A 14,870-nucleotide genomic window follows, 5' to 3' on the forward strand; every position below is an offset into this window, starting at 1 on the left:
GACGTCAGAGTGGCCCTCTCTGGCCTCCAATTTCATGAACATGCCTCATTAAACATGAGCAGCAGCAAGGATATAAATGTTTCAGGAAAAGAACTTGTGAAAAAAATGTAATGGGAAAAATTCTCCAAGAGCAATGTTACATTTGTATCCCAAATTACTGGGGCCTTCCAACTATCAGTTATCACCTCCAGTGTTTGAGAAAGGACAGATATCGGAAAATTCAAAATTATTTAAATAACTGGGGGATGTGACTCAGTCAAGTAACAACAAAGTAAGAGCTGATGGTTGATCAGGATGTGTGACTAACAGCAGAACTCCATCTCCCCCCAAAACAATACTTAGGTTGCAAAACAAAGCATGAAGGATTAAAACACCCTAAGACTACTGTGTTCATTCAGCCTTTTTTCCATCTTCAATAAACTGTCCTATACTGAATTAGGCCAGTAGGTTAAAACTTTAAGCAATTACATTAGGCAACAACATATCCACGTACAGCATTTGTAATTGCCAAGTCACTCACAGAACTTAACACTTCCAAATACAGCTTGGCAATCTGAAAAGAATAATAATATTTAAAAAACAATATTCCAACACATGCAAATAATATTCTACTAGACACAGTTGTAACAAAAAAAAAATTCTGAAATTATGAAGCTCTGGAATCTTCTGCTCTGCACCTGGAACCACTTCTCTTACAACTTCAGTAAGTCGAAGAACTGCATTTTTGATATTTATCTTAAGTTATATGCAGGTAATAATAAATACATAAAGTAAAACTTTTTCCTAAAACTGAATCCTTGTGTGCTTCAGAGTCTCAGCTTAGGGAAAATACTCTAAAACCTCTGTCAAGTCCTATTAAAAACAGCTTTGCTGCAGGAAGTTTACCACTGGGAATAACTTCTGATGCAATGGTTGCTTGACTCATCCCAATTTTCTGCAGTGATGAGTAGGACAGCTAAACCCAAATGTGACCAGTCAGCATCTAAAGAGCCCACCTATTCACACCACAAAGTCAGCAAAGGCAAAAAGTTCAAAAAACATTCTAATACAAAACATTTTGCTTTCAATACTTATTTTAGGGTTTCTGAATACCCAGACCTGGGACTGGGAGGCAGCACAGTACAGTGACCCAGCCTGAACAAGTTATTTTAATTCCATTCTCAAACCAGAGCAGCTCCGTGGTGCAGTTCACCATCCAACCCCTAACAGCTGTACTGGCTTGACAGAGAGCAGAGACTCCCCACCAGCAAACAGCAGAACACTCTGTAAACTGGAGCTACTGTCCAAATTCCTTCGTCACACACTTGCCTCCTGGAGCAATGAAAACTATCCACTTAACCTAGCAGAAAAGCATGGAAGAGGAAACTAATCCCTCTGGAATGACAATAATTGTAGAGCACTCCAAGGGCTCAGCTGAGTGGAAAACTACTTAGAGTAAAACTTGTTTACTACAATCATTTCAGTGATTATTACAGCAGATAACAATCTATTTGGAATGGGTTGTTCTTTTTTGCCTTTTACACTGAAAACCACTGGCAAAGTCTGAACAAATTTATTACTAAAAAGGAAACATAGAAAAATAACACAAATAAGTGAAAAGTTCCCCCAGAAAGAACAGACCAGTCTAGCCAGCAGCTTGATTCCTTTCCCAGCCAGATTCCTTTCACATAAAAAACCACATTTATTCTCCCGCCAAAAAAAAGCAAGTGCACACACACTTCTAAATGTTTACAAGCCACATTGTTTAAGAAGCCTGTACCTAAGCTCTAGTACTCTTCCCCAATGTAAAACAGAAAGCAGGACTGAGGTTAAGAATTTAAACACCTAATTAAAAGAAATTTAAAAATTAAGTTGAGCAAATTCAAGTACTAGCAAATTCTAACTATTTAAATCACTGAGATCTACTACATATTTAAAAGGAAAACCAAGACATTAATTGCAAAATTGCACACCACAAATACTTTGTATTTATCCAATTTTAAATGGTATCTATTCACAGTGCTCTGCATTCCTCAAGGCAAGTACATGTTTGGCACGATCCAGCATCGGCTGACACATGCAAAACCACCAACATCTTCATTAGTATCTGAATGTGCATCACTCTAAATGTTAGAACACAAAATGCCAGAATGGGAAAAGAGCAATGCAATTCAGCACACAGAAACTGAACGTGAAAATATTCTACCTACCTGTCCCAGTCGTCATCTCCTGCTCTTCTTCTCCAAGACCTTTCTGCACCAGGCTTATCAAACTGATCAAAGTCATCATCTGTAAAGAAGGTGATCACGTTAAATAATTCTTACTGAAATGAGAGGTTTCCAAAGCAACCACACAGATGGGATTTTATGGGTGGGTGTGTGGGGGGGTGTGTGTTGTTCAGAAGATGCAAAAATACCTTTTTCTACCTTCCAAGTTAACATGAAGTAAAAGCAGACAAATACCCAACACAGAATCACAGAATCATTAAGGCTGCAAAAGATCTTTCAGATCACCAAGTCCAACTGTCAACCCAGCACCACCACCACATTCACCATTAAATCACATCCTCAAGTGTCACATCTACATGTTAGCCAAACCCTTCCAGGGATGGTGAATCCACCACTTCCCTGGGCAGCCTGTTCCAATGCTTTACAACCCTTCGTGAATTTTTTTTTCCTAATACCTAATCCAAACATTCCCTAGCACAACTTGAGGCCATTTCCTTGCCCTGTCCCTTGTTACCTGGGAGAAAGGACTGACCACCTGGCTACAGCCTCCTTTCAGGGAGTTGTAGAGAGCAAGAGGGTCTCCCCTGAGCCTCCTTTTCTCCAGACCAAACCCCCCTTGTTCACTGAGATGCTCCTCACAGGATTTGTGCTCCAGACCATTCACCAGCTCCACTGCACTTCTCTGGATTTGTTCCAGCACTTCAGTGTCTTTCTTCCCATGAGGGGCCCAAAACTGAACACAGGACTTGAGATGTGGCCTCACCAGTACCAAGTACAGGGGGATGACGATGGCCCTCATCCTGCTGGCTAGGGTTAGGGTTATCTAACCACAAGCCAGGATGCCACTGGCCTTCTTGGCCACCTGGGCACACTGCTGGCTCGTGTTCAGCCACTGTCAACCAACACCCCCATGTTTCAAGAATAAAAAAACCAATATACTACACAGCTTTCCCTCTTCTCACTGTTGAGGTGAAGATTACCCAAGGAAAAGATAAGAGTATGAGATAAACTACTGGAAAATTTTGCCAATGAAGGTCATTCCATAGACAGGAGCTTCCCAGAAATGCACAAAACTGAGATGCAATGGAGGTGAAGGAATCAGTGTCTACGAAATCTCCGCTTGCTTTGTGGGCCACGAGCTCATCCCCTACCCTGAACCTGCAAAGGGACTAAACCTCAGGTCAGCACAAGGTAGGTCAGTACCAGCAGCCCAATACAGAAGAGGGCAGTCAGGTGTAACACACCATGAATTATCTCAACTAGGGCAGTAAAACCACTACAAGCCACTGAAGCAGGTTACACTGTGTACCTAAACAGGCACCTGCCTTCCCAGAAACAACTGGTGCTCCTTATTTCTCTCAACAAGTACCCTTAATTTAGCCTACCAAATCATCTTCCATAGCTTAGTTCACAAATTAATATTTTGCTACTTAAAAATATTAAAGCTTCCATTTATCTGCAGAGGAAATGCAAAGGTCATCTGCTCTGTACAGACATCATGTCTTGTCATCTGTGAACTGCAAGCACATACCCTCAGAAATACTGAACCCTCACTCTCCCACCCTCTGGCTACAGCCTGACAGGGAATGCACACCTGGATTCACTCTCTTTTCACACACTTTAATGACTTTGGTAAGGCTCAAACAAACTGGCACATAGAAGTTATGCTCAACATAGGAGGAAAGCTGCTGCAGTTTAATGGTCTGCAAAACACAGAGGTTGAGCAATCCCATCCCTGCAGTCTGACAGTCTGAACTGGTGATCACTAAGATGCCATTCATCCTTCTGACTCTGTTTGCATTCAACTCTGGCCAAGTACAATGCCAAGGAACAACTGTTTCATTCGACTGGGTTTTCTGTGTTTGTTTGGCTTCTTAAATAAACCTTCAAAATCAAATCTGTCTTCAGTTCTTTAAACTCAACCCAGTACCCTTTAGTGAATATTCCCCACATGCAATGATAAACCTATTCACTTTTCATTTCATATTATCAAAATACAGAAGTTTGAAAGGAGGTAGAACATTAAAAAGAGAAAATTCAGATCTTGCAACATCACTAAATGAAGAACTTTCAAACCAAAAAATTTCAGTCAAAAATAGCTGTGAAAGTAAGATTGCTCAGTACAAATTATTATGTATAATGAGTCAAGTGTGGCAACTCTTCTGTTTTGAAACCAACTAGGGAAGAAATAAATAATTCCCCTTGATCAAGTTCTCCCCTTTACTATTGACAGGTAAGTTTAGATTTTAACTCATTTTCTATATTTAAACTAATTTACCTAGGCTAACACAATTGAATCAATTGTTTTACATTTCTCTGCTTAAACACCTACATATTACAGCCTTTCTATTCCAATTCCTATTTCACCCACAGGGGAAAGCCAGACAAATACACAAACATTTCCCATCTTCCTCTTGAATGCTAAATTATCCAATTTTATGGTCTCTGGGAAAAAAAAAAAAAAGGGGGGGGAGGCCACCTTGCTCTCCTTATGGTCATTCAAAACCATGCTGCAGTGACTGTTTTAGTGCATTGACATTTTAAGGGCACAAATATCCTGTCCTGTCACTGTTCTTACAGCTGGATTGCTGTAATCCACTGACTTGATGTAATCACTGCCAATGATTATTTTTTGAGGTAATGCACCTGATTTGGCAGCACCCCAAATTACAAGTGTCCACATATTGATTAACACAGCTCAAGACAATGACAAATCAGGAAGACTAACTTTCTTTTAAGCTATGCCTGCTTACTTGCAAGACATATTTTTTCATGCCAGGCACCATGTTAGAACCAGGGAGCTGTGCTATAAACCAATCTCAGCTCTTGGTACACAATTCTTTCAAACAGACCTTCACATCAGCCAGGTTTAAATCTAAACAACATGAAGTTACACACCACACCCTTCTTCTTTTAAAATCTCTGTACAGCAAAAAGAAACACTTTTCAGTAAAGTTCACAGCAGTTTTGCAGGTCAGATATCTAATTCACAGCCATAGAAGTCTTTCAGCCTGTTATTACTGCTAGTGAAGAAACAATGTCAAAAGAGGGTCCAAGTTCCTGGCAAATTTCTAATGTGGACCTGAACCCCCACCACTCAGGCAACATCACGAACCTCCTGCTCTTCCAGTCACTCCCAATTTCTCACATCCTATCCCTTATTTATGAGCAGCTTCTACCAAAATTCAAAGCTGAATTACATCCAGCAAAGCCCTTTTCACAAGTCCCCTCCAGCAGGATGCATAAAAAACCCTCAAGAACAACTGGTCAATCTGTGTGTGGTGACTGCAGCTTGCAAAAACTGCTCCACATGTGTCCTCACTGCCTCCCTGTTCTCATCTCCTCTCCCTCTCTCAACACATGTGATATAAAGATCTTCAGGACAGAAGGAGACAGCTTTTCTTTTTTATTCTCATTTGTTCTGTGACAGCTGACACTGACAATGAGTGTTACAAATTATGCCATTTCGACATTAAGGAGCACAAAGCAGGTTGTAGCTTTCCTTTAGAAAAGGAGGTGACAACAGTCACACATCTGCAAATAGCATTCCCTGCCAGCCTCATCACTTGTGAGACAATAAGCACTGCACTGGACACAGGCCTTGCAGCTGCAGTGCAATGTGATACCTAACAGACATCCTGAGGCATCACTTTTTTTCTCCATTTTTGAAACCACATAGACTTTCATTTTTCTTCTACCTGTCTAGGCAATAACATTGGAAAACACCAGTAAACAACAATCAGCATAACATCTATAGATGTTTCGCCTTCAGAAACTTGTAAGTGAATGTTTGTGCCAAGGGTGGTTAAATGCCTGTAAAACATTAACTTGTACAGAAATAAGAACACTCAGCATCAGCAGGGCACAAAACCACTGAGAGTAACAGCCAAAGATTAATTTTTTATTAAAATTCTCAGTACTACTGCGTGGGAGATGAGAAGAAAAAAAAGTGAGGGTGTGAATCCATGAACATAAGCTTTTAAAGCATAAAAATGTCTATTGTAGGAGTTGGAGGAGGTTCTCTACTTCTTCCAGTGGTCTCAGTGCACCATACACAGCAACTGTTGCTAAGACACGCGAGGCACCGGCTACAGCTCCTCCCTCCAATTCTGGCTCTCCTGGCAAAGCTCACCAACATGATGTTTGTGCATCAGCTGGGTACCAATTGGAAGATCCTGACAGCTGATCATTAAACACATTAAACCCCTCTCCAAGGCAGAACTAGAAAGTTAAAACAAACAAGCAAACCCAAACCAACAAAAAAACCAACCAAACACAACTTATCAAATACCAGAAAAGCATTAACTGAATAAGCAAGGAGAACAGGCCAGTTATAGAGGAAAAAAACCCCCAATAATCCACCACTTGGCTCTTCCAACTGCAGTTCTAAGAAAACCACCATGATCAAAGTAGTACAAAAGTTTCAGGATGCTGCAGAGACGGACTAAAGCTGTTTTGTTAGACCAGCCTGCCTTGCAAGGCTCTGACCAGCTGTGAACCAGAATAAGCACAAAGGCAGCCAAACACACTTGGGCCCCAAATTAAAGGTTCCTATTTTCTTTATACTTACCCTGGCGTAGCACCAGCAATGCTGCAAGTTGTTCTACACAGCTTATGTTCTGGTTTTATGATATATGCTTAGAACTTGTATCTTTTTTTCCTGTTCAATAAGAACAGATCATCCACTCTAGAAATCACAAAATACAAGCCTCATTTCCTCTTTGGCTATGCTGATGGCAGTTTCCAACTCTGTGGACAACCTTTCAATAAAACCTTCACTAATTCTTCTTTGTAAAATGGAAGTCTTAAGCTACACAGTCAGTCTCACAAGCGTGGGAGGTGAATCAGCAGGAACACTGCAGAGCTCTTAACAACATAAAATGTTACTAACATAGCCTAAAAAGGTAGTCCCACATAGCAACTGTTGCTAAGATTGGAGTATTTTACTGCAATGAGATGACCGAGACTTCAAGAGGAGGGAAAAACATTTGATGACTGCATTGTTGGTCTTCCCTGAAATCCACCTGAAAGCTTCCCAGAACACCAACCACATTCTGCTTCAAACCTCAGCACTTCCAAATTTTGTGTTTTGGTTCATTTCAATATTACACTATCATGAACATAAAACATGCAATAAGTTTTAGGCATTGAAAAAGCATTGAAGATTTCTCCTTATCCAAAACAAGATGAAGATGTCACAATGATCCTACAGTTCAACGGATAAAAACCGAACTACTCACTCTTTGCCCAACAGGTCTTTTAATGAAGTCACTAAGCCTTATTTTGCTTTGGGGTAAAATAAAAATAAACCCTGTGACATGATTCTATGATAGGTAAGGGAGCTAGTTAAAATTAAAACAAAACAAAACAGAAAACTAGAGGGAAAAAGCCATTTACCACATGAAAAAGCACTTCTCTATCTTTCGAATAATGCTGATCAGAACAAGTCCATCTTGCTCTATCCCCTTAAAACACCAAACATGACAACTTGACAGCATTCCAACACAAGTCTCTGGATTAAAAACAGTTTACCAGATTATCTTTATGTAATAGTTTATTTCTACAAAATATTTTTCTTCATATTTCATTGCAAAAGGTTATGCAACACATAAGTACTGCAAAAACTTCTATTTTCAGCACCTGAGCACACCATGTAAAAACTGCCCCACAGCGAACTGAACGTTAGTGTCTCTTGCTACGTGATGCAACAGAATGACATCACGGATTCAGGTTCGGTTCCTGCTGACCTGTGTTTTTTCCTGATGCTGTCACAATTTGTCACCAGAAGTTTTCATGCAGCTGGTGTTGGCAGTACAGTCACACTGCCAACCTGTGTTACAGACACAGACCTTCCTCAGGCAACCTAACAGGGCATGAAGCCCACTATGAATCCAGTCCCACTTACTACAGAAAATCAAGACCATCACAAAAATCACATTCGGTCTTACTACCACATTATACACAAATACACCACATTCATGAACAGTTTAGTTTATCTGTCAGGAACAGACATCATGTAGCCTTCACACTGGTAAACAATTACTCATAGAAGCCTTAAGTATTTGGTGACTAAATATTTATAACAACCTAACAATTGCCTAACATGTTCCTCAATTACTGTATTTTATGTTTTCTTTCAAATTACTCCTATAGACAGAACTTAACTTCCTCTAAGAAATAAAGCAGAAAAACTAACTTCTACAGGAGAGAAGTTCTTTTTACCTTCCCAAAACCAATCTTTTTTTGGGAGTTTGTCATGATACAAAGCAAGTCACTAGCAATAAGCAAGAACAAAACTAATTGTAATATGCTGCCTGGAATTGAAGCTACAAAAGAAACCCCAAAACTTACTTCCAAAGTTTGCTTGAACTAGAAAACATTTTCTTTGGAAAAACAAAAGTGCCATAGTTCTTGTTTCACAAACACTGAACAGTGAAGGAAGGCCAAGAATTTAAATGAAATCCACATGAACTTGGTTCCCAAATGGATTGGGACACTGATGAGAAACTGCAACTCCCCAGAAACTCTCCAGTATCCTTCACAGTCATCAATAGTTAAAACTGAGGCTGCATAACAGCAGAACTTAACACAGGACCAATTACTACTTACCTGGAGGTTTTTTGATCAAGTCACCATCTTAAATTATTCTGGACAACAAATTCTATGTGACCTAAAATCTGAGGTTTAGTATTTGATACAATAAAGCCTGATTTGGCTCTTGCAAAAACAACTGATATTAAGGCTATGTTTAATTCAGATGACCTGAAAAGACAGAACATTCAGAAGAACACGACTTTCAGTGAAAGTTTGTCAGAAAAGCATAAAGAGATTAAAAATTGCTGTGTTTAAAGGAAATCTCCCTGCCACAAGCTCACTGAAGTAGCAATGTTTCTTGGCACTATTTCTTAGCACAATACTAAGTGTAATACCATGGCACTAGTTCTTGGTACAACAGCCCATGAGCACCTTTGTTTTTTATGAACTGCAAACTCTACATAAAGGCCTTTAGCACTTAGAGGACTTTTAATGTGTGCATGTTCCAATATAACTCTTAAATATTGTGACCAGCTGCACCAGTCCATCTAATAAAGTAGGATGCAATAACCACGGAGACCAAAATACAGGCAGCACTTCACCCACTTTCATCTAGGCACAAATGCAGAATCTATTTCCAGTCCCTGTCTGCTGCTGATGAATAGCCTGAAGCACAAGTTCAACTGAATTTGTCACTCTGGAGATTTTGAATTGGACAGTGGCCCACAACACTGAGAAAGGTGCTTGCTGTGCTAGCAGTATAAGCTTTTCTCCTATTTTTATCAACGGCTTCACAAGAGGTTTTTAAAGCCATTACATTGCTAACAGTACAACAGCAGCCATCAAGTATGTTCAAATGAAATCAAACTGATGACAGCTTAAGTTCAAGCTGGAGGAATAATGTAACAGGCTCGAGGTTAGAGGAACACCCATTCTGTTACTCTTGGTACAGGACTTCCAGCAGGAAGGCAGACATGTGGATGGGGCCCTCTTCAGCTCCTCCTCCACCCCAGCCTATGCCATGATTCACACCCCAAAGACATCTACACCCAAAAATCTTCTAGGCCACTGAAGTTCATCAGAAGTGAACTAAACTGAAAATAAGAAAATTCATAATAGTTTTCCCTTCGTTCAGTATGGCAGACAATGAAGAGGTGCTTCTGCTTTGTTTTGGTGATGGTTTGTTGCTTACTCTGAACCATCCCTCCCTAAATGAGACTAAAATCCAGCTGTAAACTGACTGCAGTAAATACCAAGAAAAAATTTCAGCATCTATAGAAAACGGTTGTTACATTACACTGTAAACATATGATCAATAAATCACAGAATAGTCCAGGTTGGACGAGACCTTCAAAGACCATCTGGTCTCCCATGAGAAAGGGAGCCCAAACGAGACAAATTATCTAGCACCCTGTCCAATCATATCTTGAAAACCTCCAGTAATGGAGACTCCATCGTGTCTCCAAGGATATTTTCCCAGTGACTGACTGTTCTCACTGCAGAAAAAAATAGTCTTTCTTAAATCAAATGAAGCCTCTCCTGGTGCAACTTGTAGCCATTGCCCTTTGTCTTCTCCATATGGTTCCTTGTCAAAAGAGAGCCTCTATCTTCTTTGTACCCACCCTTGAAGTAAGATTCAACATGTTTGCTCTGATTCTGATTTATATGAAAGTTTGAATCGAAGTTTGGGAACCACTGTCTTACCCTTATCAGTAAACTAATGAGCAACTTTGAGCTCTCAAGGTTCCTCATCACCAACACACCTACCCTGAATTTCCATGTTTCAACATACAGCCTTTCCAGAATCAGGAGGGTGAATCAGGCTGCTTAGCAAAAGAATTTGTGAAGTAATATGAAACTGTGCATTACTCCCAGAAACTTCAAGACCATCGCTTGTAAACTTTCGAGTTTGTTCATGAAACGTGTCACCAAAAGAGCCTTTACCTTCATCCTCAGAAAGTTTTGCTGCACCAATACACCTGATCACAAAAGTACATATGAATATTTCATTATTATCTCCCAAGAGCTTAAAAGGCTATAAATGACCAATGAATGAGTTCACACATGCTGTCCAACAGACAAATCACCTTCCTTCCATCAAATGTATTTAAATGTTCAGCCACAGACATTTCCCATTTCATTTTTCAGCCCTATAATATATCCTTAACAGAGGATATATTAATCTTTAATCTGCACCCTTAAAGCCAAAACTATCTCATTTTGTAAATTGTTACCCTGCAATGTCAGCAAATTAACATCCCAATCAATTTTTCCAAGACCTAATCTGTACTAATTTGCCAATCATTAGCCTTTTTTTTTTTTTTAAGAAAACACTAGGGTGCTGTTATCTCCATATTTTAAAGCATTTCCCTCCCACAAAAAAATTCTAAAACCAAATCCCAAACATTAGTTTCTACAGTTAAAACTTTAAATGACAAAACCATCTAAGCCAAACAACCACTTAGTTCTGAGCTTCTTTCCCATGCTACCACCATTGACATTAGATAGTAGTCCCTTTCCAAAAAGGGTTGCACGTTCCACTTCTGTAGGTTCTAGACTCTTTTTACTGGGTTTTGAAAGTGTATTTAACAACCTCAACCAGGAAATTTCCCTGACTAGTCACATGGACACAGGTGTGGGACACCTCCGGGTTTTTTTCATTCAGCAAGTGCTGCAGTGACCACCAAGACTAAACAAACACTGTTTATATGGGGCAAGGATCACATTTAATTGGCCACCACTTATGGATGAGCCCAGTGTTAACGCTGAACAAACAACTGCTTGTGCCCTCTTAGCACAAAGGGATCCCAATTCAAGAATAGACACAAACCGAACTCTACAACAAAACAAAAAAAATCAATCTTGAAATTGCAGTTTCACCACTTTGTTGAAGGTTGCCTGCTGCTGCATTGCACCTTTGCCCATGAAACCAGGTTCATTCAACTTGCACCAGTTTTAAACACGAGAACCAAAATGCCTCAAAAGTGACACTTTCTTTAAATTGCTGTCCTCCACAAAAATTCCTGACATAGAACAGAAATGCAAAATCTGCTGTCAGATCTCATATAACTGACCTGAACCACAAAAATGAGCATAAATATTTCTGTAAGATAACTTCAATATTGCAGTATATTTAACACTATTAAAACAAGGGTCAAGATATTTTAATATTTGGTCTTTTACCAATCAGTGCTGTCCTTCCGAGCCTTCTTCCCAAAACGTCCTCCTAAATTTGGGAATTTCTTTGTAACATTTACCTTTAGGTATGGTAACATTTACCACAGGAATTGTAATTGTAATTCTGTACTTTGTTACCCATCAGAGTACCCGCGGAGCAGGGTCTGACACTGAGGCGAGTGAGTAGGGGATGAGCCACGACTCTTCTCGCTGACAACATACAGAGAGTAAATCACCACAAACTTTTGTACAGACAAGGACAAGTGGGTCAACTGACAACTCTGAGCAGCCTTTTTCCAACCTGCTATTCCTAGTGAAAGCAAGGCCCAAAGCAGCAGAAACAGACATGTTCTCTTAACTGTATCTCTCTTGCATACCCAAGTATGACCCTGGTAAATCTTTCTTTTAATCACTCAACCAAATATTTTCATTTTAGAGTTTGCTTTATATACCAATCAGAACCACAGAGGGTTTTGAGCTGTCATTTAAAATGCTATGTGTAGAGGTGGCCTTAGTCAAGAAAAAGCACAGTGAAACACCTGAGAATCCTGGGGTCCAGTACTGACTTCATTTTACACTTTTCAAGTGAGACCCTTCTACTTCTGGACAGTCTGTAAAATGAATTATAACCACACCTCAGATTAGAGATATGTTACTTAAACACATCATACATTGCACCTGCAAAAACTATGGGAACGAATACCCACCGTCCCCGAAGGTGTTTTAAGGAAAGACTGAACACTTAGTGCCACGGTGGTGCTGGGTCACGGGCTGGACTCGCTGATCTCAGAGCTCTTTCCCAGCCTCGCTGATTCTGCGAACGCCATTAAGTACAACACACCCATCCCCCCGGAGGCCCCGTGAGTGGCGAGGCCGCTCTCCCCTCGGCCCTGCCTCGGCCAAGGGGTCACACCAGCTCCCATCGCCGGACGCCGCCGGCTCCCAGGGGCAGGAGCGGCGCCCGTGGGGCCTCCCGCTGCCCCGGATCCCGCCCCGCCGGCCCTGACCACGCCGGCCCCGCTGCCCTCCCTCCGCGCCCACCCCAGGCCCCGCAGGACCCCCCCGGCTCCCACAGCGCGCTCCGCCCCGGGCCGGCCCCGCGCCCCGGGCGAGGCCCCCGCGCACCCACCTGCGCCTCCTCCCAGCGCGGCAGCCATGGCTCTGCGCCCCGGCCAGGCGGCGGCGCAGGCGGCGGGTCGCGGCAGCGCCCCGGCGCCACCCGCCGGAGCGGCGGGTCCCGGTGACGCCGAGGGAGGTGCCGGGGAAGGACGCGGGGAAAGGCTCGGACTCAACTCCCGGCGGGTCCCGCTCCCGCCGCCCGAGAACAACAAACTAACACAACATGGCGGCCGCCGCCGCTGTCGCCGCCGCGGTGCACCATGGGACGGCGGCGGACCGGGGCCCTCCCCCCCGCGGGGCGGGGCGGGCGGGCGGCGCGCGCCGCTGGTTGGTCACTCCTGCTCACCCCGCGTCCCTCCGCGCGTGCGCGGGGCGGGCAGGCGGTGCGCGTGCGCCGCCGGGGTGCGGGGCGGGGGCAGCGCGTGCGCGGGGGCGGGGGCGTCCTGAGGGCGGAATGGCCGCTGGGACGGGGAAGGGAAAGGGAAGGGAGGGAGGAAAGAGAGAGGGGTCATCTGTCCCGGCTGCGTGAGAAGGGGGACAAGCAGGGGCTTTACCTGCCCTGGATAAACAGTGGGCAGTGGGAATGGGAGGGAGAGGCTCCCACACCTCCCTGACGAGGGTTTGCAGGTGTGTCTTGCCAACGTGGGCGGCTGCTCGCACCGCCTCTGGAATACCTGGCTCGCGTAGGATCGCAGAGTCACGGAATCAGTTAGGTTGGAAAAGACCCCTGAGATCATCGAGTTCAAACTTTTATTCAACCCCACTGTGTCAACCAGACCATGGCACTGAGTGCCACATACAGTCTTTGCTTAAATATCTCCAGGGTCGGTGACTGCACCACCTCCCTGGGCAGCCCATTCCAATGTCTAATCACACTTTCTGTGAAGAAGTTCCCCTGTTGTTAACTTGAACCTCCCCTAGGCCCACTTAAGACTCTGTCCTCTTGTCCTATCACTGGTTACCTGGGAGAAGAGACTGCCCCGCACTTGGCTACAACCTCCTGTCAAGGAGTTGTGGAGAGAGAGAAGGTCGCCCCGAGCCTTCTTTTCTACAGCCTAAACACCCTCAGCTGCTTCTCACGGGACTTGTGCCCCAGACCCTTCACCAGCTTTGTTGCCCTTCTCTGGGCATGTTCCAGCACCTCAATGTCGTTCCTTAACTGAAGAACCAGAGCTGGATGCATTGAGCTGCATGGAGGCTTCATTAGGTTGTGGGTGCAGCATGAACCTGCAAGTTCACCTGCCTGTTGGGTGAGAAAAAACCCATGAGTTAGTGGGGTTAAAATACACCACGAAAGGGATAGTGTGGGGACAGTTACATAGATCTGTGGTCCCCCATCTTTTAAGGCTTGAGTGTACAGGGGAGTAACACGTATAAACTGAACTAAACCAGTTCAGACCACATGGTTCTTGCTTCTCAAACGTCACCCGAGCACACACTGTACAGGTTCAGTGTTGCAACATGCTCGGTCTAGTTCACTGCAGGCTGTGTGTCCTTCTCTGCTGTCACTCTAAGCACTTCCCTCCTGGCTGCTTGGCTCCTCGCTCCCCTCTCCTTTCCAAAGGATCCAGTGATCGCATGCCTGCCAAGTGTATCAGTTTGGATCACTGATCCCACAGAAAATCAATTACCTAAAAAAAAAAAAAAATCTTCCTTTTGAGTTTCCTTCCTGCTCCCTCCTGGTATTAAAAGGGGAAATTAGAACTTGTGGCATTCTGCACAGACCAGGTTAAGCACAATATAAAATTATGCCACTGCTTGTGAAGAAACCAGATCTGATCTAAAACAGTTTAATGGAGCCTACTATAACAAGACTAGTTCAAGTAAACGGCG

The 14,870-nt window shown here is 43.0% G+C and overlaps 1 protein-coding gene across 8 annotated transcripts in view; it reads right to left on the reverse strand.

Moving 5' to 3' along the window:
- Positions 1-13,285, reverse strand: part of RBM33 (RNA binding motif protein 33) — a 101,406-nt gene extending 88,121 nt beyond the window's left edge. For all 8 annotated transcript variants that reach the window (XR_004355900.1, XR_004355902.1, XM_032682060.1 and 5 more), the window contains exons 1-2: positions 13,048-13,285; positions 2,190-2,268 (exon numbers count right to left, since the gene is read on the reverse strand). Coding sequence is in view for 6 of the 8 variants with exons in the window: in XM_032682060.1 (XP_032537951.1) it covers positions 2,190-2,268; positions 13,048-13,075 (107 nt within the window). In the remaining 2 variants the exon portion in view is untranslated. The remainder of the gene's footprint in view (positions 1-2,189; positions 2,269-13,047) is intronic.
- Between the last annotated feature and the right edge of the window lie 1,585 nt (positions 13,286-14,870).

This window comes from Chiroxiphia lanceolata, chromosome 1, assembly GCF_009829145.1.
Source record: "Chiroxiphia lanceolata isolate bChiLan1 chromosome 1, bChiLan1.pri, whole genome shotgun sequence".
In the NCBI taxonomy this organism is placed as follows: Eukaryota; Metazoa; Chordata; class Aves; order Passeriformes; family Pipridae; genus Chiroxiphia; species Chiroxiphia lanceolata.